Source organism: Punica granatum, chromosome 2, assembly GCF_007655135.1.
Source record: "Punica granatum isolate Tunisia-2019 chromosome 2, ASM765513v2, whole genome shotgun sequence".
In the NCBI taxonomy this organism is placed as follows: domain Eukaryota; kingdom Viridiplantae; phylum Streptophyta; class Magnoliopsida; order Myrtales; family Lythraceae; genus Punica; species Punica granatum.
In genome coordinates this window covers 7,465,352-7,491,439 of record NC_045128.1, presented here as the reverse complement: position 1 = coordinate 7,491,439, position 26,088 = coordinate 7,465,352, and the positions used below count along the sequence as shown (strand labels likewise).

General features: G+C 37.2%; 1 protein-coding gene across 1 annotated transcript in view; it reads right to left on the bottom strand.

Annotated features, from left to right (window-relative positions):
* Positions 1 to 18,147, bottom strand: part of LOC116193597 (GDSL esterase/lipase At5g45670-like) — a 34,623-nt gene extending 16,476 nt beyond the window's left edge. The window contains exons 1-7 of the mRNA XM_031522339.1: positions 17,741 to 18,147; positions 17,504 to 17,628; positions 16,820 to 17,065; positions 16,359 to 16,593; positions 9,325 to 9,582; positions 9,092 to 9,216; positions 8,327 to 8,572 (exon numbers count right to left, since the gene is read on the bottom strand). Coding sequence (XP_031378199.1) covers positions 8,327 to 8,572; positions 9,092 to 9,216; positions 9,325 to 9,582; positions 16,359 to 16,593; positions 16,820 to 17,065; positions 17,504 to 17,628; positions 17,741 to 17,987 — 1,482 coding nt within the window. The 5' untranslated portion in view covers positions 17,988 to 18,147. The remainder of the gene's footprint in view (positions 1 to 8,326; positions 8,573 to 9,091; positions 9,217 to 9,324; positions 9,583 to 16,358; positions 16,594 to 16,819; positions 17,066 to 17,503; positions 17,629 to 17,740) is intronic.
* Between the last annotated feature and the right edge of the window lie 7,941 nt (positions 18,148 to 26,088).

Genomic DNA, 26,088 nt, shown 5'->3' with positions numbered 1-26,088 from the left:
GGAGTAGATCAGATCACCGAAAAATTTCTCTCGTACGAGGAAAGAGCACAAACTGCAGCTGGACCGTTCCTTATGTGCGTGGGGTTGCACTAGGAGGGGATCGACCTAGGCGGCTCTAATTAACTTAATTAGGATAAGAATCAACTTAGGTAAGCGTTTCCCTAGGTCAGAACTGACTACAGCACTTTGCCTAGGTTGATTTTCCATGCTTCTTTCAACCAACAATGCGGCACAGCTAAATAGACCCCACTAAACCAAGTTCAAACCAATCACTCAGGGTAAAACTCTCCAAGTCATGAACAAATCACATAGGAAAGGTTCAGCAGGAACTAGAGAAGTTAGACCATCCACCCTGGCACGAGGGATAGTTTCATAGGCCGAAATGGGGATAACGTTGAACCAATTGCTGACCCTACCTACATGTGGAAACAAAAGAAATAAATAATTGGTGCACTGGGTGAGTAAACACGGACAAATCTTACATTAAGTTTATATATAATAGCTCCAAGCGAGCAACACTTGATATAGCTACAACCACATCAAACCACACCGATTTATTCTTGTCGACTCATATGACTTATTCCGCTACGGTGAGGAACTTCCGTATTTAAGGGTGACACGTTTGATAAGTAACATATTTGATGTTTCCTTGAACTCATTATGGGAGCAGAGCAAGTTGGCGGATGTCATAAGGAGAAGCGTGTGACGGTGACAACTTATTGTATGCCTTTGCCGCAAAGGCCACATTCACCACTTCCGTAGGATGGAATCCGTCGAACGAGGCATAACGTATTCTCAAGAGGCAGGGAGCGCTACCTTCGATGCAGGAGCCATCCGATTTCAGCTTGCAGCAGCTATTGTTGAGATTCAAGAGGGCTGACAAAAAAAGAACAGAAGATTCCAAGAGATCGTCTTATCAATTAATCGATCGCATTTTCACCAGTTGCAAATTTATATTAAAAGACCAGCTATAATGAGCTCTCAATACGATCAAGAATGATGATGTCTGTTGCCACTAAAAACACATACCTGATAAAAGGGGTACTCGTGGTCATGATCCCGGTGGTGTTTATGTAAGTGAACTTTGCACCGGTTAATTGTCGATTCAAGCTAGTGACAAGGGGAAGTAGCTTGCTGCTGAATAGTGGGATGCAGCGTCGACCATAGAAGAGTTCACACTGGAACTTCTCTTTATTCCTGGGACTTGCCCTAGCTGCGGCAAGCCAAATATAGCCACCTTCCTTGCTCCATATGAATGTAAGCGCTGCATGTTGCACGAACAAATTCGAGGAATGATATAAAAAATTGAACGACGATGTGTAGTCATAAAAAATTGCCCTTTTGGTCTCTGAACTTTCTTGCATTACAACTATTTGGAGAAATTTCATGACTGATATCTATAAAAGAATAATAGTTTCGAATATATCGATCCACTAGTTGAAGAATCAAAATTCGTAAAAAAAAACGTATTTTACTATTGAAAAATGCGCGCCAATTTCGAACAAAGTTTATGAAAGTCTAAAGAAAAGAACTGACAATGTCTGTCAATGCATTAGACGATATAGATGAAAGTAGGAATTACATAAATCGTATTGAGGACGCCAATTAGTCATAACACTACAAGAAAAAGTGTCTGTGCTGACGCAAAAAGAGACTTTTACAAACACATTTTTGCGTCGGCATAGACCCTGCCGACGCAATAAACAACACAATTTTTTACATCATAGTAGCCAAGTTTGCCGACGCACCTCAAAAGTGCGTTGACAAAAGCTGATCTCTGCCAATGCACTTTCATCCGCTGACCCAACTTCTCATCTTGCCAATGCACTTTGTGTTACCCTATGTATGGTATAGAAGAGAAATAGAAACGAGAGGAGAGGCGGACGTTGAAACAAAGAGAGACTTTATTGATATATTCTTCCTTTTCTTATCTTTTCATAATTCATCATATTACATATTTATATATCTCAAAAGAAGATTCTAGTTACTCTATTAATGACATCTCCCATTTAATTCATCACTATCCAATGACCCTAGAAACTTTCACTAGTCAAAGCACTCATCATTTTCCGATGACACTAGAAACTTCTTCCATTCAAAGCATTTACCGATAAGATCAAGTTTACATGCCAACATTTTCCCCCCTTAAACTTGTTCCTCCTCGAGCTTTAACTCCGAGCTGTCTCCTTAACTGCCGAAAAACTTCAGCTTTTAAGGCCTTCGTCAATATATCAGCAACTTGGTCATTTGAATTCACATGAAACAGCTCAACTTTCTTTGCCTTGACATGCTCCCTTATGAAGTGAAACCGTGTATCAATATGCTTCAAACACTCATGATGAACCGGATTCTTGGCCAGAGCAATAGCCGACTTATTATCCACATAAATCTTGGTTGCTCCTTCTTGCTGCAGCTTTAATTCTTGAAGCAATCTCCTCAGCCAAATAGCATGACAAACACAAGAGGCTGCAGCTATATATTCTGCCTCACAAGTCGATAAAGCAACAATAGCTTGCTTCTTCGAGGACCAAGTAAATGTAGTATCACCAAGATAAAACACAAACCCGGTAGTACTCTTGCGATCATCGCAGTTTCCAGCCCAATCACTATCACTAAAGCCGATAAGTTCCATACCTCCTTTAGATGAATACAACAGCCCATAATCAACTGTCCCTTTGACGTATCTGAGAATTCTCTTGGCCGCCTTCAAGTGGGAAGTCTACGGTGTCTCCATAAACCTGCTTACGAGACCAACTCCGAACAATATATCAGGTCGGGTGCATGTTAAATACCTTAGACAACCCACAAGACTTTTGTAATAAGTCGGGTTCACCGACTTTCCTTCTCCTTCCTTCGTTAATCTGATGCCGCACTCCACCGGTGTGTCCACGGGCAGACAGTCCTCCATCGAAAACTTCTTCAAGATCTCCTTCGCATATCTTTCTTGTGAAATAAAAACTCCATCTTCACCTCGCTGCACTTCAATGCCCAAAAAGTATCTCATTAGACCCAAGTCTGTCATTTCGAACTCTTTCTCCATGGACTGCTTAAACTCTCGAGCCATAAAACTGCTGTTGCCCGTGAAAACCAAATCATCTACATATAAACACATCAGCAAGATATCTCCACCAGAATTGACCTTCACATATAGAGAATGCTCATACGGACATTTAACGAAGCCTTCTCGAATAAAATACGCATCAATTCTAGAATTCCAAGCTCTCGGGGCTTGTTTGAGCCCATAAAGGGCTCTCTTCAATCTATAAACCTTTTCTGCTTGGCCTGCAACAACGAAGCCCGGTGGTTGTTCGACATATACCTCTTCTTCGAGATTCCCATTCAAGAACGCTGATTTCACATCCATCTGGTACATCTTCCATCTCCTTTGGGCTGCTAGAGAGATGAGCAACCTCACCGTTTCAAGTCGGGCTACTAGTGCAAAGACTTCTTCGTAGTCAACCCCGTATTTCTGCTTGTATCCCTTTACAACCAGCCTTGCTTTATGCCTCTCCACTTCTCTTTTTGCATTTCTTTTTTGTCTTGAACACCCATTTGACACCGATAGCTTTGTGTCCTCGAGGAAGTGAAGTAAGCTCCCATGTATTGTTCTTTTTTATAGCATGAATCTCTTCCTCCATTGCCTTCCTCCACTTTGTTTCCTTGGAAGCTTCTTCATATGTTAGTGGATCGAATCCTGCAAAGAGGCACAAATTATTGAACTCCTCATCAAAATTGACATCGACTGCTCGACTGGAGTCATAAATCTCTTGAATGCTCTTCGTTTTCCTCATAATCGAACTGCCCGAACCATCACTGTCGGACTGAATTCCAACTCGACGGGGTGACAAGGCTTCTTCGATGTCTCCTAGTGTCTCATTCTTCTGCTGATGCTCTTCATCAAGAGCAATTTGCTTCAGCTGGTCGTTGTTCTTCCAGTCCCTTGTCTGCTCCTCATCGAACTTAACGTCTCTTGACATCACAATCTTGTGAGTCACGGGATTGTACAGCTTGTACCCGCTAGAATTCTCACCATAACCCAAGAAAATGCACTTTTGACTTTTATCCTCTAGCTTTGTCCGCTTCTCTTCCTGCACCTTTGCATAAGCAACACTCCCAAAGATTCTGAGGTAATCGACTTTCAGCTTACGAGAACTCCAGGCTTCCTCCGGCGTGATGTCTCCAATGCGCTTCGTTGGAAACCTATTTAACAAATAGACAGAGCAAGCAATAGCATCTCCCCAAAATTCTTTCGGGACATTTTTCTCCTTCAACATGCATCGAACCATATTTAGAATCGTCCTATTTTTCCTCTCTGAAACACCATTTTGTTGTGGTGTTTGAGGCATCGTGAGCTGATGAACAATCCCGTTTTCCCTGCAAAAATTCTCGAACTCCAGCGATGTATATTCGCCTCCTCGATCGGTTCGCAAGCATTTTATTTGGCAGCCACTTTGCTTTTCCACCAGACTTTTGAACTCTTTAAATCTAGTGAAAACTTCTTTCTTCTCCTTCAGCATGTAGACCCATGTTTTTCCACTATAATCATCAGTAAACGTCAAAATATATCGATTTCCACCGATGGAGATGGGTTTGATGGGTCCGCAAACATCTGAATGCACCAGCTCGAGATGCAAGGATGCTCTTCTCGACTTATACTTCTGGAAAGGTTTCCTCTGCTGCTTTCCAATGACACAAACCTCACACAGATTGCGTGGGGCTTCGATCTTCGGCAGTCCCATCACCATGTTTTTCTTCTCGAGCAGCTTCAACGCCTCAAAATTCAAATGCCCATAACGAAGATGCCAAAGAGTCGAGGCGTCCAGAGTTGTCACCTTGAGACAATTTGCCTCATTAACACTTAACTTTAGCGGAAACATCCTATTCTTGGTCATGCTTACATGAGTAATGAGCTTGTCGTTCTTATCCCGAATGCTAAGAGCCGAATCCTTCATGTTTATATCGTAGCCTCTTTCCAACAACTGGCCGATACTCAACAGATTACTTTTAATGTCGGGAACGTAATAAACATCAGAGATGCAAAGCTGCTTCCCGTTGTTGAGTTCGAAAATTACATCACCTTTTCCTTCAATCGGCCTCTTCGAGAGATCACCAAAAGTGATGTTACCCAACCGCCTTTTGTCAAGTTTGGCAAAAAATTCCTTTCTTCCACACATGTGATTGGAGGCTCCCGTGTCCAGAAACCACGTGACGAATTGAAGTGGTTCTGGCTCATTATACGACATCAACAACACTAGCCCTTCATCATCTTCTTCTTTGTCGACAAGATTCGCTTTCTCTCCTCCGTTGTTGGTGTTATACCAACAGTCATAAGAGTAATGGTCGAATTTCTTACAAACATAACACTGGATTTTAGATTTGTCGTACCTTCCTCCAGTGTTTCTATCGCGTCCTCGACCTCGGCCTCGGCCTCGAACACCACCTCTTCCACGGCCATACCCTTTCTGATCACGATCGTCTCCATCACCGTGGATGCTAGTTTAATCACCAAAGTTAGAACCTCGACCGCCTTGGCCTCGGGCTCCGCCTCTTCCTCTTCCTCGTTGATGACCTCCTCTCGAAGATTCAGTCTTGAGGGAGAGTTTTGTCTGCAGCGCTTGCTCCAGAGTATTCTTCTCTCCTTTCTTCTTTTGTATTCTATCTTCATATACTTGCAGGGATCCCAAGAGCTCATCGACTATCATCGCCTCCAGATCTTTAGATTCTTCAATTGCCACAGCTACATGATCGAACTTTGGGTCTAGAGAACGCAAGATTTTCTCTACAACCCGAACATCCTTCAACTCCTCACCATTTCTTCTCATCTGATGCACAATGGAAATCACTCGGGAAAAATAATCCGAGATCGTCTCTGAATTCCCTTGCTGTAGTGCTTCAAACTGAGCTCCCAGGGACTGCAAGCGAATCTTCCTCACTTTATCGACTCCGACATATGCTTTCTTTAATATCTCCCAAGCCTCTTTCGACGTCTTTGCTGGAGCAATTAACTCGAACGTGGCTTCATCGACTCCCTGATAAATGGTGAACAACGCCTTCTTCTCTCTTTTCTTTAATTGCTTAAGCTTCTTCTCATCCTCCTCGTCCGTATATGATTCTGCATAGCCGTTCTCCACAAGGTCCCACACATCGAGAGAACCCAAAAGGGCCTCCATTTGGATGCTCCACATCCCATAGTTGTCTTTGGTTAATCTAGGCACCTGTGATTGAGAAGAACTGATCGAAGCCATTGTTGTTTTGGCTCTGATACCAATTTTGTTACCCTATGTATGGTATGGAAGAGAAATAGAAACGAGAGGAGAGGGGGACGTTGAAACAAAGAGAGACTTTATTGATATATTCTTCTTTTTCTTATCTTTTCATAATTCATCATATTACATATTTATATATCTCAAGAGAAGATTCTAGTTACTCTATTAATGACATTTCCCATTTAATTCATCAATATCCAATGACCCTAGAAACTTTCACTAGTCAAAGCACTCATCATTTTCCGATAACACTAGAAACTTCTTCCATTCAAAGCATTTACCGATAAAATCAAGTTTACATGCCAACACTTTGTGCTTTAGCACAAGTTCTCACTAAACCGACACATTTGGTTGGGTTATGCACCATCACCTGTACCGGCGCACGTAAGTGCGTCGGCAAATACATATTTTTTTTCAAAAAAAAAAGCTCGCATCCTGCCTTTTGAAAGGTAGCATGCTGCTGCGGCTCCTACCTCAGCAGCCGAGCAGCACATTCTTTATAAAAAAAAAAAATCAAATGCCCAATATGTAACTATCATAATCTTTCCAAAAAAATTGTAAAATTCATATGTACCGCAAAACCTTCAGCCAGAGAACTCAATGGCGATTTCGATATTGGCCTAATTTGACAAAAGCAGTCCAATTTCACAACTAAAACGTCCTGAATATACAATATTATGGGAGGTAATCAACCCGAAAGCACCAAATGAAACAAACCAAAAAGAAATGGAGTCAACCTAGTTATTAGAACTTGAACTACATCTTGGATCTTTGCACAGACAGATTCCGAATTCGACACAAATCTAAGGAAAAGTTCTAATTACTCAAAAGCCCTAGATTACTATGCCAAGGTAATCCATCGAGAAACATCAGGATTAAAGAATCAAAATCTACAAACCTCTCCTCCCCGCACCAATGATCAAAAACGAAATCCATTGCATACAAAATGAAAAAAAACCGACATCAAAGCTTAAACCCAGAGACAGAGAGTACCCCAAAATTTAGAGCTCGCGGGAGTTTTCAAAGGAAAAGGTAGAGCCTGTGGGAGGAAGGTTGGAGGATGTCTGATGGCCAACCTACCTTATCCTGGCAGGGGAAAGAAGATGTCATTGGAGTGGCAATGGAAAGAAGATGTGATGCGGGAGCAGCAAGCAGTTGAGTGGCAGCCTTGGGAGAAGGCAGCAGGGTAGTGACAACTCAAGGAAGGGAGCGAGGAGCAGCTGAGGCAGAGAAGCAGCAGAGCAATGGCAACTCGAGGAAGGGACTGGCGAGCAGCTGAGGGAGAGAAAGCAGCAAGGCAGCGGCAGCTCCAAGAAGGGTGGAGCGGTAGCCGCAAACAAGGGGAGAAAAGGAGGAGCTTCCCTAGTTCGTGGCCTTCGAAAGAAGAAGCAGAAGGAAGGAGATGATGGGTTGAGGTCGAGTTCTGAGGGCTGCAGGTAAGATTTGAGGTAAGAGCAAGCAGGAAGAGACAAACGGACAGTGCTAGGTCTGATAGAGAGAAAGGGAAGGGTAAGTTTATTAAAGAGGTCTTGAAATTTAAGATTTTGAAATTTAAAGAGTTTGAAATTTCAAAATTTTCATTCTGGCTCCTAAACTTTACTTCTCCCCGACATAATTGGTGTGTCGACTAAAACTATAGTACATAGTGATGCACAAACTTGTGTCGGCAAGAGCAATATGTGTCGACAAAGACAAACCTTCGCCAATGTAATTAGATGTGCTGGGCAAAAATATATTATCTCCCAACACAACTTGTGTTGGCATAAGCAGCTCATGAGCCGACGCATTAAAATGCGTTGCCAAAGACAACATTGCATTGTCATAGGAAAAATTTTCCGGACTCATCACTAGTGCGTCAGCATAAGTTGACCTATCTCAACACATATTTTTTCTGTTGGTGTAGATTATTTCGTACAATCATTTCCCGATGCACTTTTGGTGTGTCAGCCAAAAAGCGTCGGCACAAACACTTTTTTCTTGTAGTGTAAGTAAAATTTAATATTCTATGATAATCATCTAGGTTCTTGCGAGAAAATTGTTTTGGTTTATCAAGTCCTCACCTTGAGTTGCTCGGAGTATTGCTTCACAAGCACATCTGAATACTGTTGAGGAGTATACATTGTGCTGGTCTGATAGAAACTCGGTATGAAATAATTATTTGAGTAGTCATTAATTCCTGTTATGACAATGTACATGCATTTTTTTAGGTACTGTCTGGCAGCAGATTCACTATTCAAAATAGCACTGATATTTGACAATATGGTGAAGTGGTTCCCTAGCTGCTCATTCAAGGTCACTACATTGCCCTGTCAAAAGAGAAAGTGAGAAAAGAACATTTTAATTTAAGAAAAGGAGGCAAAAATATTAACATGTGTTGCATTAGTGAAGCAATATTTTTGACATTTAACAATATTGCATTAAAATACTCCGTTGAAGGAAAAGTTATCCTGCATAGCCGGTATATAATGTGACACAGTGTCATCAGACACCAAAAAGATTATGTAAAAGGAAATACATCAACTGATATGTAACAATTCTTATGTTTGAAACTGTTATTGACCTATGTCAAGTGTATACCCTATCGCATACAAGAGGACTTTAAACTGCAATTTTGAGGGGATATCTTGACAAGCGCGTAAGGGTAACATTGTTGAAAGAGGATAACATATGCACCAAAATTTTAGAAAAGAAAATTAGATATGTAAGCGAATCATATGGAGATCTAATATATATATTAAGTTTTCTGTACATAAGTTAATTATTTAGCCAGCATTATGCATTTGATCACAAAAATGTGTGGATTATGATCGAACTATATCATTTACCCTTTGCTGCCCAGTTTCATCCTGAATCCCCGACCTGCCTGATGCATAATTCACTCCTTTTAGTATGTCTTTTCCCGTTAAATTGGCAAAAGGGGGAATAAAGTTAACAAAACCAAGAAGTTGTCCTGCAGATATCCAAGTAGAACCCACTTTCAATCCCGTAGCATTCAATAATTTGTAAACAATATCCAAAATGATAAAGCTTATGAAATAAATATTGCAGTAAACAAGACCTATAATATTGGCAATGGTGCGGCCATTGGGGAACCATCCTGTAGGACCCTTTGGGAAGTCCACTCCATAAGGAGGGTAATTTGATTTGAATTCCACGTTGAGGTTGTTGTTGTTGCCACTGTCGACAAGTGAGTCTCCGAAGATGAAGTAACAAGGAACTTGGGGTTCTCCTTGGACCGAGTTGTGGAGATATTGTGTGAACAAGAAGGATGAAAGAATAATTCTCAGCGCATCATGGAAAGCCATTGAACTTGAACCTTCAAGAGACCAAATATGGATACTTGCGTCGGTAGGATGAGAAAAGGTCTGTATTGATAGGCAAATGAACCTTGTAGGAGAGCTAAAGATTAAAAAATATTGAGAAAGGGTTCAGCGCATGAAACTATCCCTCGAGCTGAAGCCAAAAGGTTCGATATTCAATTATCATTTTTAGGGTTTCCTGCGCCAATTTGTTTCTTATGTCCCTGAATCCATTAGGTCCATCGCCCTCCATGCACACATATATACACACACACATATATCGCCTTCCCAGGGCAAAAAAAAGAAAGTTGTATAAAATATCCCAAATAACTGGTCCTAATTGACAATCTATTCTAACGTTTCAATCTTTAGAAAAGAAAAACTGTGATTTGAGATATCCTGATTAAAAAAAATTGACATGTTATTAATTGGGACTCAATTTTTATTACTTTTCTCGATATTTTGGTAATACATGATTATATAAATTTTTAAAACAATTTCTAAATTACGAATATTTAGAAAAGTTGTAGCTATACGTATCATTTGATGCGATAATGAAACTGATCGTATATGTAATTGTTGGTCCCTTGAGTTTGTGCATGGCAAAGTTTTCTGGAGGCAGTAGTTCCTGATGATGAGCTCAGTAGAGGTTGCGGTGGTCGAGTGTGAGCCATCTCGACTTTCAAACTTATCCAGATTTGAGAGATAAAAGTCAAAGAAAGCAAAAATAATTTATCAAAATTTTTAAACTATATGTTTCTTTTTTCTTTGTACTTTTTTTGGGTAAAATTAAGAGATATCTAGATATATAGATGTTCAATTTGTTAAAGATACTGGGACCTTTTGTACAATTACCCTAAAGAAACACATATACGTAAGATTGAATATTTGTTTCAATTTTGGGGTGCTGAGCATAATTTTTCTTTCAATTTTAGGGATTTGAAGAGATTGAATTTTTCTTTCGATTTGGGGGATTTCGTTCTTGTTCAATTGGGAGTATACGAACAGAAGATAGTTTTTATTGTTAGTTCGGTGTTTGTTTATTATTTCTTCTTTTAAGTAATTAAATTATTTTTATTTGATTGATCCGTTATATTTCAATTCGGTTTAACATAGAAGCGGATCTAGCTCGTTCACTGGTGAGATTGAGCGTCAACAAGAAGATGCGTGGTCAAACATATCAATAATCAAACTATGAGAGGTGAATTTTAAGATTAAAAAAACTTAGACACATGTACGGTCAGGATTTTACATAAGAAATCTAATGGCTGAGAAGAAAACAACGGTGATAATTATTCTTGCAATGCAGTAGAATCTCCAATTAATTAATCCTTTTATAATGTCTAACAAAGTCAAGCACAGGTAAGACTATTTCATTTTGGGTCCATTCCAGCCTAATATAGTACTTGCGGAGGTTGACCAAATGCAACTCCATTAAATATTAGGTTTGGGGGGACCTGCAGGTGTTAATTATGTATGAACTGCAGGAAGCAAATACAAATTCAAATCAGCTCTCATTATTGAGGTAATTATAGGAGAAAATACGTAATTTGATGTCGAATGAATTTCGATGTTAATCATATGTGGTAGCTTTTTTTTTCCCCAATAATGATAGAGAAGGATCGTCGATGGGAAAAGGAAAGATGAAAAAAGTATGCACCGGAAATTCCTAATCGCCAAATCAAACTTAAAATCTATTATTTCATATACCAAGGGTGGTGTCACTGCATAGGGTTTTAGGCCGAAATTTGATGGATTAAATATTAAAGTTGACTAACCGAGAATAATTAGGCAAAAAGTTTTTTTTTTATTATAAAGGGATCTAGGAGCTTCACCCAACTATTCCACACGATCTATAGGAATACCATACAAGTCTATGGGATAGGTCGGTAGCAAGGATGGACTGAGGGGGCTGACAGGGGCAGTCGTCCCCCTAAAATTTTGACAATATAAAGAAGTTTATATATTATGGTACAATTTTTTTTATAAAAATCCTTATGTTAGCTCCCTAAATCGGAAGTGTTATCACTCTATGCCCTCCTCAAAGAGTTCGCCTCCAATCGAAATGCTGGATCCGTCCCTGGTTGTAGGCCAATAGGTCGTCCAGTGCCTCAATAAGGACTATTCTTTTACAGGATTTGTGATGTGACTTGAACTTGGATTTTCATCAAGGAAATTGTTCTCTGTAACCACTAGACCAACTGTGAGGTTGAAAAGGCACTCTTTTTCTTGGGTTCAACCTTTTCTTATTTCTTCACTTTCGTTTTGTATATTTTTTCTGTTTTTAATCTTTGTCAACATTGCTTGTTTGTTCACTTTAGTCCTTTCATACATTTTTCTATCAAAAATAATATTCCATCAAAATTTGATTTTACTAAAGACAAACTTTAAAAAGTTAAAAAATAAAAAGAATTCAAAAAAAAAAGTGACAAGGGAATAGAGGGGGAGTGGACTGGTGGAGTCCCGCCAACGACTACCGTCCCCCTCCAAGATCGCTAGCGACTTTTGCACATCGTTTAACATCCCTTACTACCTCTTTACCTCCGCAACACCCCACCACCACCACCAAAAAAAAAAGAGAAGAAATAATATCGAGGGATCCCATCCAATATTGGGATCCCGTGATTCTGGGGGTAGAAAGCCTTGCCCTTGGGCACACTTCCGCCTCCAAGGTCTTCAGAGGCGCCAAAGGACATCGATGACCTAAGAGGAGAAGCCATGGTTGCCAGCAAGACTACTTCCAGGGTTATTTGGAAATAGAGTTGAATTTAACTCAACTCCATTTTAACTATGTATATATATTTATTTATTTAATTGGGTTGTGATAATAAGGTGGAGGAAGAAATTTAAGAAGTAATGATTGTGTTGTTAAATTATGAAAAAAAAAGTGGGAAAAAGTAATAGTTGAGATAAAATAACGATTGTGTTGTTAAATTGTAGAAAACGTAATGAATAGTTAAGAGAATTTAGTATTAAAAATTGAATTGAATAGTAGTTAAGATAAAGAAATTAAAGAAAAAGGAAAAAGTAATAATTGTGCTATTGAATTGAAGATAAGTAGAATTAAAGTGGAGTAGAGTAAAAAAAATTACTCAATTCCCAAACAAAGTCTAGAGATCCCAATTTTGGCGAGGATTCTTGGAGTGGGTCTCACAAATGCTCATCCCTCTCCCTCCAAGGTTACTTGTGGCCCCAAAGGTCATCAACAACATCAAGGGGGAGGATGACTACCGATGAGGTTTCGACAGCCCACTCCCCTCTCTAATCTTTTATCCTCTTTTAAATTAACAAAAAATCATTTTTAGTCCTCAACCTTAAATTGCTCTTTCATGTTAATTCTAAACCTTTTTTTTTATTCCATTTTGTCCTTAACATTGCGCATTTTGTTCAATCCAGTTCTATTGTCTACTTTTCCATTAAAAAAATCACTTTTCCATTTGAAAATAATGTTATTAAATATTTTTCAAAAATACAAAATTATTTACAAAAAAAAGTGAGAAAAGGGAAGGGAGAAAGGGGAGGGTGGCTAGAGCCTCACCGACAGTCGCCCCTCCCTCGACGATATCATTGGTGAACTCTGGAGTCGCCGACGACCTCGCCAGGGAGGAGTGGCTGTTGGCCGAACCCCTCCCCCGAGAACCAAAGGATCCCAGCCGAAATTGGGACCTCTCGATTCTTGTGGGAGGGAGCTCAGCTGATAGCGACTCCTCCCCCAACGAGGTCGACAGTGACCCCAGAGCTTGTCGGTGACCTCACCAGGGGAGGGGTGGCCTGCGAAGGGGTCCCTTACCCCAAGAATCGAAGGGTTCCGATCTCAGTTGGGATCCCTCAATTCTTGGAGAAAGGGTTGTCGTCGACAAGGCTCTGCCCCCTTTGCCTTCTCCTTTCTCTTCAGTCTAGTCCCTTGTACACTTTTTTTTTTAAAATTCTTATCTGAAAAATATATTTTGATAGAAAATAGATCTTTTTACATAAAAGTTAACAAGAGGACTAACGTGAAATAACGATGCAACGTTAAGGACAAAATTGAAAAAAAAAAAAGCTTAGGACGAAAATGAAAAAGCAATGTAAGGTTAAGGATAAAAAATGGTTCATTCCCTTATTTTTTATTTTTATTCGAGAAGTATTTTAAAAAAATTAAATTTTCAAAATAATTTGGATAAAAAGTAACTTTTTAGCAGAAAATTTGACGATAGAATTAAAGTGAAAAGAAAAAAAAATATGACATTAACTAGTGATTGAAAAAAATTAAAACAAAAGTGAAAAATAATGTAAAAAAATGTTAAGGCGAAAAATGACAATTCAATTTTTCTTTCGTGCAGTTAATTTCTCTTTGAAAATTGAGAAAAGACACTTTTAGTTTACAATCTTTGGCACTTAAAACATTTTCATTCTAAACTTATTTTTGGTCATTCTCGTCCTTAATCTTTCACTATTTTTCCATTATAATCTTGCTGTCTGTTTTTCCGTCAAATTACCCATTTTCCCTCCAAAAAAATAATTTTTTATAACTATAATTTTTGAAATTTTCAAAAATAATAAAACCTAAAAATAATTAAAATAAAATAAAATAAAAAGAAAATTGGACTAGTGGCAACGAAGGAGACAGGGGGCAATCCCAACGGCTGGGGCTTCCCACCGAGTACTAACCACTGCCGTTGCCCCACCACCTCACCTCGTTTTTCTCTTGAGCAGGTTTCGTGCCCAAGACGAGACTCCTCATCTAAGTCAATAGATGGGGCGGATGGTTTATCTCGTCACGAGTCGTCTGCTTCAAGGAAGGCATCCGTGCAGGTAGTTAAAGGCTGAAGAAAAAGGGGCGGTGGGGCGCCGGGGCGGCAGGGCACAATTGGCATGGGAGCCTCACTTCGAGACTTCTGGCTAGAAGAGAGAGAGAGAGGAGGCAGTCCCAACAGTGGGGACTCCCCCACCAACTGCTGCCCCCAAAGGAGGTCGCCGGAACATATCAAGAGTACTTATTAGAAGGGATATAGAGTTGCAAGATGTGTTTGCCTAATAACCAATAATTATAGCGATAATACAATAACAGTGATATTAATAATAAGAGAATAATGCTAAGCTACGGCCGTGGGACAATATAGACTGGCCCTTCTCAGCCTTCTCTCGTGGAAAGTATGAATACCCAACAGCGACTCTGATTCCGAAACAAAGGAACTTTTTCTATTGGTAAACTTAGAAGTTGACTTGGAAGGAATGGATATAATTCGATTTAAGTCTGATTTTTTAGTGAGATCACGAAGACAAGTCCGCGTCGGCCGGGGGCTGAGTACAAGCTAGCTTCGGAGTTGAGAGTTGGTCACATCGGTCAGAGAACACGGGGCAGCGGAGAGGATCAAATGATTAAATTGGGAGTTCAGCTTTCTGTTAATTTCCTTAATGTTAATGTGGATTTGATTTTGGCCGATGAAGATGTATGTAGCTAGGTTGGCGTTCCGTTTGATTAATTTTTAATTAATTCATTTTCATTTTACTTTTTTATTTTGAATATCGTAAATTTTTTTTTTTTGCCAAGTTTAAATGAAGAGTCCCATTTGTTCCGGAAATGATATGTATTGGAATCGATTTATTCTTGGGTGTAATCGAGCATTGTCAAAAAAATGTGGTTGAAAATATAAAGATGTAAAAATACAAGTTGGAGAATCTTCGTGCTAAAAAAGTGTGGACACATACGGTTCAATTTTATCTATTGAAATCTAATGACTGGAATAAGACAAATTATAATAGTTAAGATAGTTGTTTTTTTAATCAAATGTAAAATATCCAAATTCAATGGGATATCTCCTTCCATGTTAATAATGAAAAAGTGTTCCCTAGTATGAAATAGAAATTTTACGGTAGTTGGCTAAAAAAAATAATTATGAAAGTTGACAACGTCTTTGCAATTGGATTTCAATTAGGAAATCTTGATTGCAAGACAAAACTCCATGGCTATCACAGTAGCAACAACATTATATGGATTCAACCGTTCTATACTTCTATAAAGGGGAGAGATTTTGTGGACACAAAAGTCTCAAGACTTACTCATGGTTCTTTTACACGCGACCCAGCTTGACCATTAGGAAGCAATGTAATCAACTGTTGCCAATAAAAAACAATTGGAATAGATGGATCGATGAGGAAGTCCCATAAGACTAGGCAGACGGGAGAGTAATGTAATCGAGCCAATTGCTGACCCTAGCTAGATGTGGAAACAAAAGAAATAAATAATTGGCGCCCCTAGGTGTGAAAATTACCTGGAGAGATCTTACTTTACATATAATTGCTCCAAGCCAGCAACACTTGGTATAGCTACAACATGTTAAACCATACTGATTTATTCTTGTCAACTCAAATGACTTATTTCACTATGGAGGAACTTCCTTAGAGATACGGATTATGGGAGCTGCGCAAGTTGGCAGATGTCATAAGGAGAAGCGTGTAAAGGTGACAGCTTATTGTATGCTTTTCTCGCAAAGGCTACATTCACCACATCCGTAGGATGGAATCCGTCAAAGAATGCATAGTGTGTTCTCAAGAGGCAGGGAGTGCTACCTTCGATGCACAAGCCATCCGACCGCAGCTTGCAGCAACTACCCTTGGTATTCAAGTGGGCTGAATTCAAAGATCATCTTATGAGTTAATTCATCGTATTTTCACCAGTTGCAAATTGATCGAGGCCAAGCTATAACGCGCTCTCAATAAGAAGAAGAATGAAGTGCAAAACATATATAGTAACCTGCAACTAAACTTTCATGATCTATGATCAGCCTGCATTGCCACTGAAAACACATACCTAATAAAGGAGCACTCGTGGTCACGATCCTGGTGGTGTTTATGTAAGTGAACTTGGCATTGGTCAATTTTTTATTCAGTCTAGTGACAAGGGGGAGCAGCTTGCGGCTGAATAGTTGGGCTGCTGCGTCGATCATAGAAGAGTTATCGCCAAATATTCTCATAATAGTTGGGAGTTGACCAATCAGCCCTACCCCAAAAATGGCCACCTTCCTTGCTCCATATGAATGTAACCGCTGGCATATTACACGAACAAATCCGTGGAATGATGTAAAAGATTGAATGACAATGGGTAGTTAGAGAATTGCCCTATTTGACCTCTGAACTTTCTTGTATTACAACACTTTGGAGAAACTATATATGACTATCTATCTATGAGAGATATTAGAACTGGAATTTAATATTCTATGATAATCGGGTAGGTTCCTGCGGAAGAATTGGCTCAGTTTTTCAAGTACTCACCTTCAATTGCTTGGAGTATTGCTTGACAAGCACATTCGCGTACTGTTGAGGAGTATACATTGTGCTGGTCTGATAGGAACTCGGCACGAAGTAATTATTTAAGTAGTCATTAGTTCCTATTATGACGATGTATATGCATTTTTTTAAGTAGTCTCTGGCTGCGGATTCACTGTTCAAAATCGCACTAATTTTTGACAATACGGTGAAGTGGTTCCCGAGCTGCTCATTCAAGCTCACTACATCACCCTGTCATAAGAGAGAGAAAGAGAGAAAAAAAATCGAGGAAAAGGGGCAAAATATTAACACGTGTTGCTTTATTTAACAAAGCAATATTGGTGACATTCAATAGTACTGTAATAAATTGGAAAAGTGATCCTACATTGTGAATAACGCTAAAAAAATAAGAATAACGCTAAAAAAAAATGCCTGTGTCTGAAACTGTTTTCGGCTTGTGCAACATGCGATTTTGAGGAGCTATATATCTTGACAAATATAAGTAAAATTTTAGGGAAAAAATTATTTATGGGTAAGCAAATCATATAGAGATCAAATGTATCATGATTTTTGTCCAAGTCGAATTAAATTTTCAAAAAATACTTATATACTAAGATTTTCTGTACATAAGTTAATTATATAGCCAGCACTATAAAAATGACTGAATTATGATAGAACTATATCATTTACCAATTCCTTTCCGGTTTCATCCCGAATCCCCGACCCGCCTGATGCATAATTCACTCCTTTCAATATCTCTTTTCCCGTCAAATTTGCAAAAGGAGGAATAAAGTCAATAAAACCCAGAAGTTGTCCTGCATATATACAAGCGGAAACACTTTCAATCACGTACCGTTCAAGAATTTGTTAACAATATCCAGAATTAATCATAAAGCTTTATGAAATAAAATTTGTAGTAAACAAGACCTATAATATCTGCAACAGTGCGTCCATTGGTGAACCGTCCAGTCGGACCCTTAGGGAAATCCACTCCATATGGAGAGTAATTTGCTCTTATATCGAGGTCGAGGTTGTTGTTGTTGCCACTGTCGACAAATGAGTCTCCGAAGATGAAGTAACAAGGAACTTGGGGTTCTCCTTGAACCGAGTTCTGGAGATATTTTGTGAACAAAAAGAAAGAAAGAATAATTCTCAGCGCATCAAAGAAAGCCATGGAATATGAAACTTCTTTTGATAGTTTTGAATATAAACCTTCAAGAGACCAATTATGGAGACTTGTCAAAGTTAAAATAGGTTAGCCCGAAAGGAGGAGAAGGAGATGAAGATCATAATAATACGGCAATTGATGAGATGCATGGCTGTGTGGGTAGGATTAGAAAAGTATCTATTTATAGGCAACATGCCTGAACCTTCTAGCAGAGCTCAAAAAGAAAAAAAGAAATATATATATATATATATATATATATCAAGAAAGGGTTGAGTGCATGACACTTTTTTCTAAACATCTAATCAAGAAGATTTATATTCAATTATTATTTATAAGATTTCTTTTGTTCGTTTATTTCTTTTTAATTCAAATCCATTAGGTCTGTCATCATCCATATATATGTGTATATTATATATATATATGCATATTCACGTACTTACATAATAATAGTATATATGAAAGCAAGAACATGGTGGATCTGACCAATGGTCTCGGAATACTCAGTTTCTTAATGAAATTTTCTCGAAATTTTTAGTTTTAAAATTTTTATATTAATGTTTAATTAAAATGATTTTGTTTTAATTTTTAACATATATTTTTTGATAAGATCCAATTTTCTTCGTCTTCAAATATTTTTTATATTTTTAAAATAATTCTAGACAAAATTATTTTTAGAAAATTTTAAATTATATTTTTCTAACTTTCTAATAAAGTATTGTTGATTACATAGTATTATATTTAGTAAATTACGAATTTTTGAAAATAAAATGAATTTTTTTAAGATGTCAACATAACTGAATATTTCTAAACTCTTTTATAATATTTTATTATCTGTATAATATCTGAAAATCTTGAGTATTTTGTTTCAGATAAAAACTTAAAATCCACATAGTAATTATTAGTATTAAAATAAGTATATATATATATATATTTTGTAATATGTAGTCATGCGGCTATCTTTGATATAGGCTTTGACCAAATCTTTGAATTTTTAAAAATGAATGGTTATTTTCTTATTAGCTATTGATGTAATAGAATATTCTTTGAGATTGTTTTAGAAGATTTTGTCATCTACATAATATTTGATACTTTTGAACTTTTTATTTATGATGAAATTAATATCTAATCACATCTATATTAATAATAAAATAAATTATTTATTTACTGAAGAAATAAATGAGTATTCATCTAACTATATATTGTTACTTACTTTATTAGTGAAAGTTAACTATCAATAGTCATATATTTAATAAAACTAGAACGTAATCCCTTGACATGCAAGACTCGACGTAGTTGAACTGTCTAGACCAGAGCGGAAAGGAATCGGGTTGAATTTTGAGTTCATAAAACGTTGATCATTACGAAAAGGAAATCGTGCCTATGAATTGCATATAAAAAGGAAATCTTAAGGGTCAATTGAATGAGATGAGGAGTTTCGTGAGAGGAAATCTTTTCACTGATCAAAAGAATGAAAATGATCAGTGAAAGTAAAGACCCCACCCAACCCAAAATAACACAACACTCTCTCGTCGTCACCTTCCACTACGATCCCCCCACCCCAACGCTCACGTAAAGGAGTTTTGGATATTCCTATCGATCATCCACATACCCCATAGGGACTGAATGCTCCATATAATATGACTGAACAATTCCCACTCTTTCCTCAAATGCAAACTCATATGATATAATTATATATTTTGGCTCTCACGCGCACAAAGTTTAAATACACATATATATATATATATATATATATATTGTTATATATTTCATTAATGAAATAGATTCCTAATCTTCGTACTCGGTTCTCGTACTTTTTTCTACATTAATGAATCTACATGTGCATTGCACGTGATAGGTTTATCGATTAAATGATAAGACGTAATAATTATAAAATGTTATGAAATATATACAAAATTAAATTTCATCCAAAAATATATAATTATTACATAATATCATTAAGAATTTTATTGGTTGATTTAAAGATACCAAATCAATAAATATGGACTCCTTAATATCATTAATGTTTATTGATAATCTTTTATTTAAATATAACATAATTGATAATGTCAAAAATTATAAATAATTAATTCAATTTCTTTGCAAGAATTTAAGACGATTTACATTTAAAAATTAAGGTTAAGATAAGAAGTAAAAGTATAATCATTTATCATTGCACATTTCCAAACTATTATATATTTGTTAGAATTTTGAAGTAGTTAATTGAAAAACAAAGAAAAGAAAAAAAAATTCAATTCTAATGTTTAATAAAAAAGAAATTATAATATATATTCAATTTAAGTACATTAGTAATTTAATATTCTTGTTGTATCACACATATAATAAATTTTAAAATACGCAAAAATAAAAAATGAGCAATAAGTAATTAATATAAAAGGCCTTAGCCTAATGCATAATTAAAATCATGATAATCGACAACCAAAAGAGTGAACACTATTAAAGAAAAATGAGAGAAAAGTAAAATTACAAACAAAAAGATAGTCTAGTTGCTTATAATTCTAATTCTTTGTAAAAAATTACATCGAAAGGAATTAATAATTATTGCTAATAAATCATCTTTTATTTGTAAATCACATATACCTTTAATTTCTTCTCAATTTTCATTTGGAATAGATAACGAAAAAGATGAAAACATTTGATACATTTTTTCTTTCAGATCAAACGTTTATTTTTGCATAAACAAAACATAACATTTATTAATATTTTAATCAAGTCTTTCCAATATTTTGAATTTTTTATGTTTCAAAAGTTAACCTAAAATCTATAAATTCTAAAAAATTAGAACAATTGTATAATCATTCATAAAGAGCAAGCTTACAGGATCGAAGACTGAAAGAGAAAGATAGACCAAAAATGATAAAAGACAATCAAATAGTATCTCCAAACATAGAGGGAAACATGTGATATCCTAACAAAGAGAATAAAATCTATAAAGAATAATAGATACAGAATTACTCGAGAATCATGCGTAAATATTTTTATTGAACGCCCATAAAGAATCTATAAATTATAATCGACTAAATATTTTATAGGAGATGGCATACATTTTGAAATAAAGAATACTACCAATTTGATTTTAGGGCAACAACATCGACAATCTTTTAAGACTTTTTAATGCAATTATCATGGAGAAAAGTTTTAGAGGAAGAAGGAAGTTCAAATAATTTTTCGCTTGTCTATTTGAAAACTTAAATGTATATAGCAGAAACAAATGCAACTTTTTGAATAGTCACATCCATTTAGCAATTACATTTAGTTTCAAGGGATGCAAGGGTCTCTTGAAATATTATTTGAACGGTTTTTTCCTTTGTGTTGTTTGAATGTAAGGACATTTACCAAAAGGTATAATGATTTCAAGAATTAATTTAATTGTATTAATTATATAAAGGAATAAATTTGTACTATCATTATTTAAGTAAGGGAAAAATAGGAAGAATAGTTGGAGAGACTTATACTTTTATTTATGTCATTGAAAGCGTGAAAGAGTTCAGGAGACAAAGACTGTGAAATCACTGGGCAACAGACATACGATATAACAAAGTTTTGAAATTATAAATCAATAAGAAAAATAGGAAAAACGTACCTACATGAAGGATTAACTCGGTCGAAATGGATGTGAGAGGAAAAATGTCGAAAATCGGTGATAAATAGAAAGAATTCGAATATAAACATTATGAAAGTATACAATCAAAAGTAACGAATTTAAAAAGGGTGCAATAAAAAATCACGAGGGTACATGAATATTTTTGAAATAATGAAAATTAAAGAAAACACCTTGTAATTTTATATATTGTATAGATAAATCCTTATTCTAACCCGAGAAAGAGAGAAAGAGAGAAAGAGAGCGAGAGAGGGTGGGAGTTGATGGTGATCTGTGATGTGTGCTCTGGAGATGATGAAGCTGAAGGAAATCGTGTGGGAGCTGCTGCCTTCCCTTTGTCCAGGGGAACACGAGAGTAAGAAGATGGATCATGAGGGTGATGGTTGCGTGCAGCGCATCGAAGGTGTTGCGTGCAGCAGATGATGAACAGAAGAAGGAGAAGGTTGGATCCGTTGATGTAAAGACGATGGGCAGGGGATAACTAAGCTGAAAATGGCAGGGAATGGGCGTGATCTAAACTTGTCCCGCCTGCAGAGGAAGCAGAAGAAGAAAAGAGAAAGAAAAGAAAAGAATTGAAAAGCAGTAGTCGTTGAAAGTCGCAAGGAAGAAGGTCAAGATGGCAGGGACCCCTCTGCCACATATTCTCATTTTCTTTTTTCTTTTTTTTTTCCTTTTTTTACTCGTACGCGCATTTTCGGGTGAAATTCGATTTTTCAAGATCCGTCGACTTTTTCGGAATGAAAACTTCGAAATTGATAAATTTAAAAAATAATCAGCTCTATGATAATTTCAATTTGCATCGATGGATTTTGAATCCAGATAAAAATCGACATCGAATCTCTATCATGCGTCGATCGTTATTGCTCGATTATTTTTAAAATTCAATCTTTTCAATCGAATATCCGAAAAATAATTCGAGAACACCGTGGTGTTCAGAAAAATTCAAGAATCAATATTATGTAGAAAAGTAATTTTTAATCTCGAGTTTTGTTCCAGATATTGAAATTTGAATTTGACATGCGTAAAACCTAAAAATGTCTCGTATAGTATCTTTTTTTCTGAAAAATGTCAAATTACGGTTAAATTAAAAAAATACCCCGAGTTTAAAAACCACGAATGCTTGGGCAATTAATCAAAAATACTTCCCTCCAATAAATGACATAAATGACAATTCTGGCGTTCCCCCTCATAATCATGTTAGGTTGTCGGTTTTGCATTCCTATCATGCCGCGATCCTCTGTATATCGCTCCCGGGACCGTCAAGTTGACATGGCCGACCGGACTATGAATAGTAAGATGATGATTGCCCAGCGATTTTCTGTTGCGGTTCAAGGGTTGTCGCTAAAAGTGCTGTCGATGCCCTCCCTAGAATCGGTGGACCAAAACGGGGTGCTGACATAGACCATCCACCCTAGTACGAGGGATGGTGTGGTAGGCCAAAATGGGGATAATGTTGAACCAATTGCTGACCCTACCTAGATGTGGAAACAAAAGAAAGAAATAATTGGTGCACTGGGTGAGTAAACACGGAGAAATCTTATATTAATTTTATATATAATAGCTCCAAGCGAGCAACACTTGATATCACTACAACAACATTAAACCACACCGATTTATTCTTGTCGACTCATATGACTTAATCCGCTATGGTGAGGAACTTCCGTATTCAAGGGTGACATGTATAATAAGTAACATATTTGATGTTTCCTTGAACTCATTATGGGAGTTGCCGGATGTCATAAGGAGAAGCGTGTAACGGTGACAACTTATTGTATGCTTTTCCCGCAAAGCCTATATTCACCAGTTCCGTAGGATGGAATCCGTCGAAGATGGCATAACGTATTCTCGAGAGGAGCCATCCGATTTCACCTTGCAGCGGCTACTGTTGGGATTCAAGAGGGCTGACAAAAAAAAGAACAGAAGATTCCAAGAGATCATCTTATCAATTAATCTATCGCATTTTAGCCAGTTGCAAATTTATATTAAGAGACGAGCTATAATGAGCTCTCAATACGATCAAGAATGACGTCTGTTGCCACTAAAAACACATACCTAATAAAGGGGTACTTGTGGTCATCATCCCGATGGTATTTATGTAAGTGAACTTCGCACCGGTTAATTGTTGATTCAAGGTAGTGACAAGGGGAAGTAGCTTGCTGCTGAATATTTGGGATGCAGCGTCGGCCATAGAAGAGTTCACACTGGAACTTCTCTTTATTCCTGGGACTTGCCCTAGCTGCGGCAAGCCAAATATAGCCACCTTCCTTGCTCCATATGAATGTAAGCGCTGCATATTGCACGAACAAATTCGAGGAATGATATAAAAAATTGAACGACGATGTGTAGTCATAAAAAATTTCCCTTTTGGTCTCTGAACTTTCTTGCATGACAACTATTTGGAGAAACTTCATGACTGATAGATATAAAAGAATAATAGTTTCGAATATATCGATCCACTAGTTGAAGAATCAAAATTTGTAAAAAAAATTAAATAAATAAATAAAATATTTTTCTATTGAAAAATGCGTGCCAATTTCGAACAATGTTTATCAAACTCTAAGGAAAAGAACTGATAATGCGTATGTACGATGTATGTCAATGCAGTAGACGATATAAAATGAAAGTAGGAATTACATAAATCGTGTTGAGATAGCCGATTAGTCATAACACAACAAGAAAAAGTGTCCGTGCCGATGCAAAAAGAGACTTTGCCAACACACTTGTGCTTCAACATAGACCCTGCCGAAGCAATAGACAACGCAATTTTTTGCGTTGTAATAGCCAAGTTTGTCGACACACCTCAAAAGTGCGGCGACAAAAGCTGACCTCTGCCAACACACTTTCGTGCGCTAACCCAATTTCTCATCATGCCAATGCACTTTGTGCATCGGCACAAGTTCTCACTAAAACGACACATTTGTGTGGTCGAACATATCGATAGTCAAACTATGAAAGGTGAATCTTAAGATTAAAAAATCTTGGACACATGTACAGTCAGAATTTTACATAATGAATCTAATGGCTGAGAAAAAAATAACCGTGATAATTATTTTTGCAACGCAACCGTGATAGAATCTCCAATTAATTGAACCTTTTGTAATGTCTAACAAAGTCGGTAAGACTATTTCATCCATTCAAGCCTATTATAGCACTTGCGGAGGTTGACCAAATGTAACTCCATTAAAAATTGGGTTTGGGGGGACCTGCAGGTGTTAATTATGTATGACCTGCAGGAAGCAAAGACACAATCAAATCAGCTCTCATTATTGATGTAATTATAGGAGAAAATACGTAATTTGAGGTCGAATGAATTTCGATGTTAATCATATGTGGTAGGCTCTTTTTCCCCCCCAGTAATTATAGAGGAGGATCGTTGTTCTGATGGGAAAAGGAAAGATGAAACAAAGTATGCCAAGAGTGGTGTCGCTGCATGGGGTTTTACGCCGGAATTTAGTGGGTTAAATATCAAAGTTGGCTAACCGAGAATAATTAGGCAAAAAGCATTTTTTTTATTATAAGGAGGGATGTATGAGCTTCAACTGACTATTCGGCATGATCTATGGGAATACCATACCAGTCCATAGGATAAGTTAGTAGTAAGGATGGGCCGAAGGGGCTAACAGGGGCGGTCGTCCCTCTTAAAATTTTGACGATATAATGAAGTTTATATATTATGGTACAATTTCTTTAGGGAAAATGTCAGTACATATTACAATTTGAAAATAATTTTTACAGTGCATCATATTTCGAAAAATTACATTGGTGAATCACGGAAAATTTTTAATTTTTCACCGTGCATCATTTCCGTCAACTGATGGACGGAAACATGACGTGACACGTTATTTGGACAAACAGTGCCAATGTGGCCGTGCTTACTCAGCATTCAGGTCCCACCTGGCCATGAAAATATGATGCACTGTGAAAATTATTTTTAAACTGTGATGTACGGTGTCATTTTTCCATTTTAATATTTGTTCGTTAACTTATTTCCTAAAACGGAAAGGCACTATCAACCATATACAAACTGTCATGTCTCGAACAATCTTGTTCCTATCTCTCTTCCATTTTTTGTAATATTTGGCACAAGTTTGTTGATCGATCAGAAGACATGGCATCTATCGTCGGCCGAGCCACAAAACCTCATGCGGTGTGTTTCCCTTGCCCGGGTCAAGGCCACATTAACGCAACCCTCAAACTCGCAGAGTTCTTGCAAGGGCTTCCACATCGCTTTCGTTAACACAGAGTTCAACCACAGACGAATGGTCAACTCTAAAGGAGGGCCTGGTTTCCTTGACGGCGAGTTTGAGGGTTGCGTTAATGTGGCCCTGACTCGGACAAGGGAAACACACCGCATGAGAGGCCATATCTTCTGATTGGTTAGCAAACTTGTGCCAAATATTACAAAAATGGAAGAGAAATAGGAACAAGATTATTCAGAACATGGCAGATTGTATATGGTTGTTAGTACTTTTCCGTTTTAAGAAATAA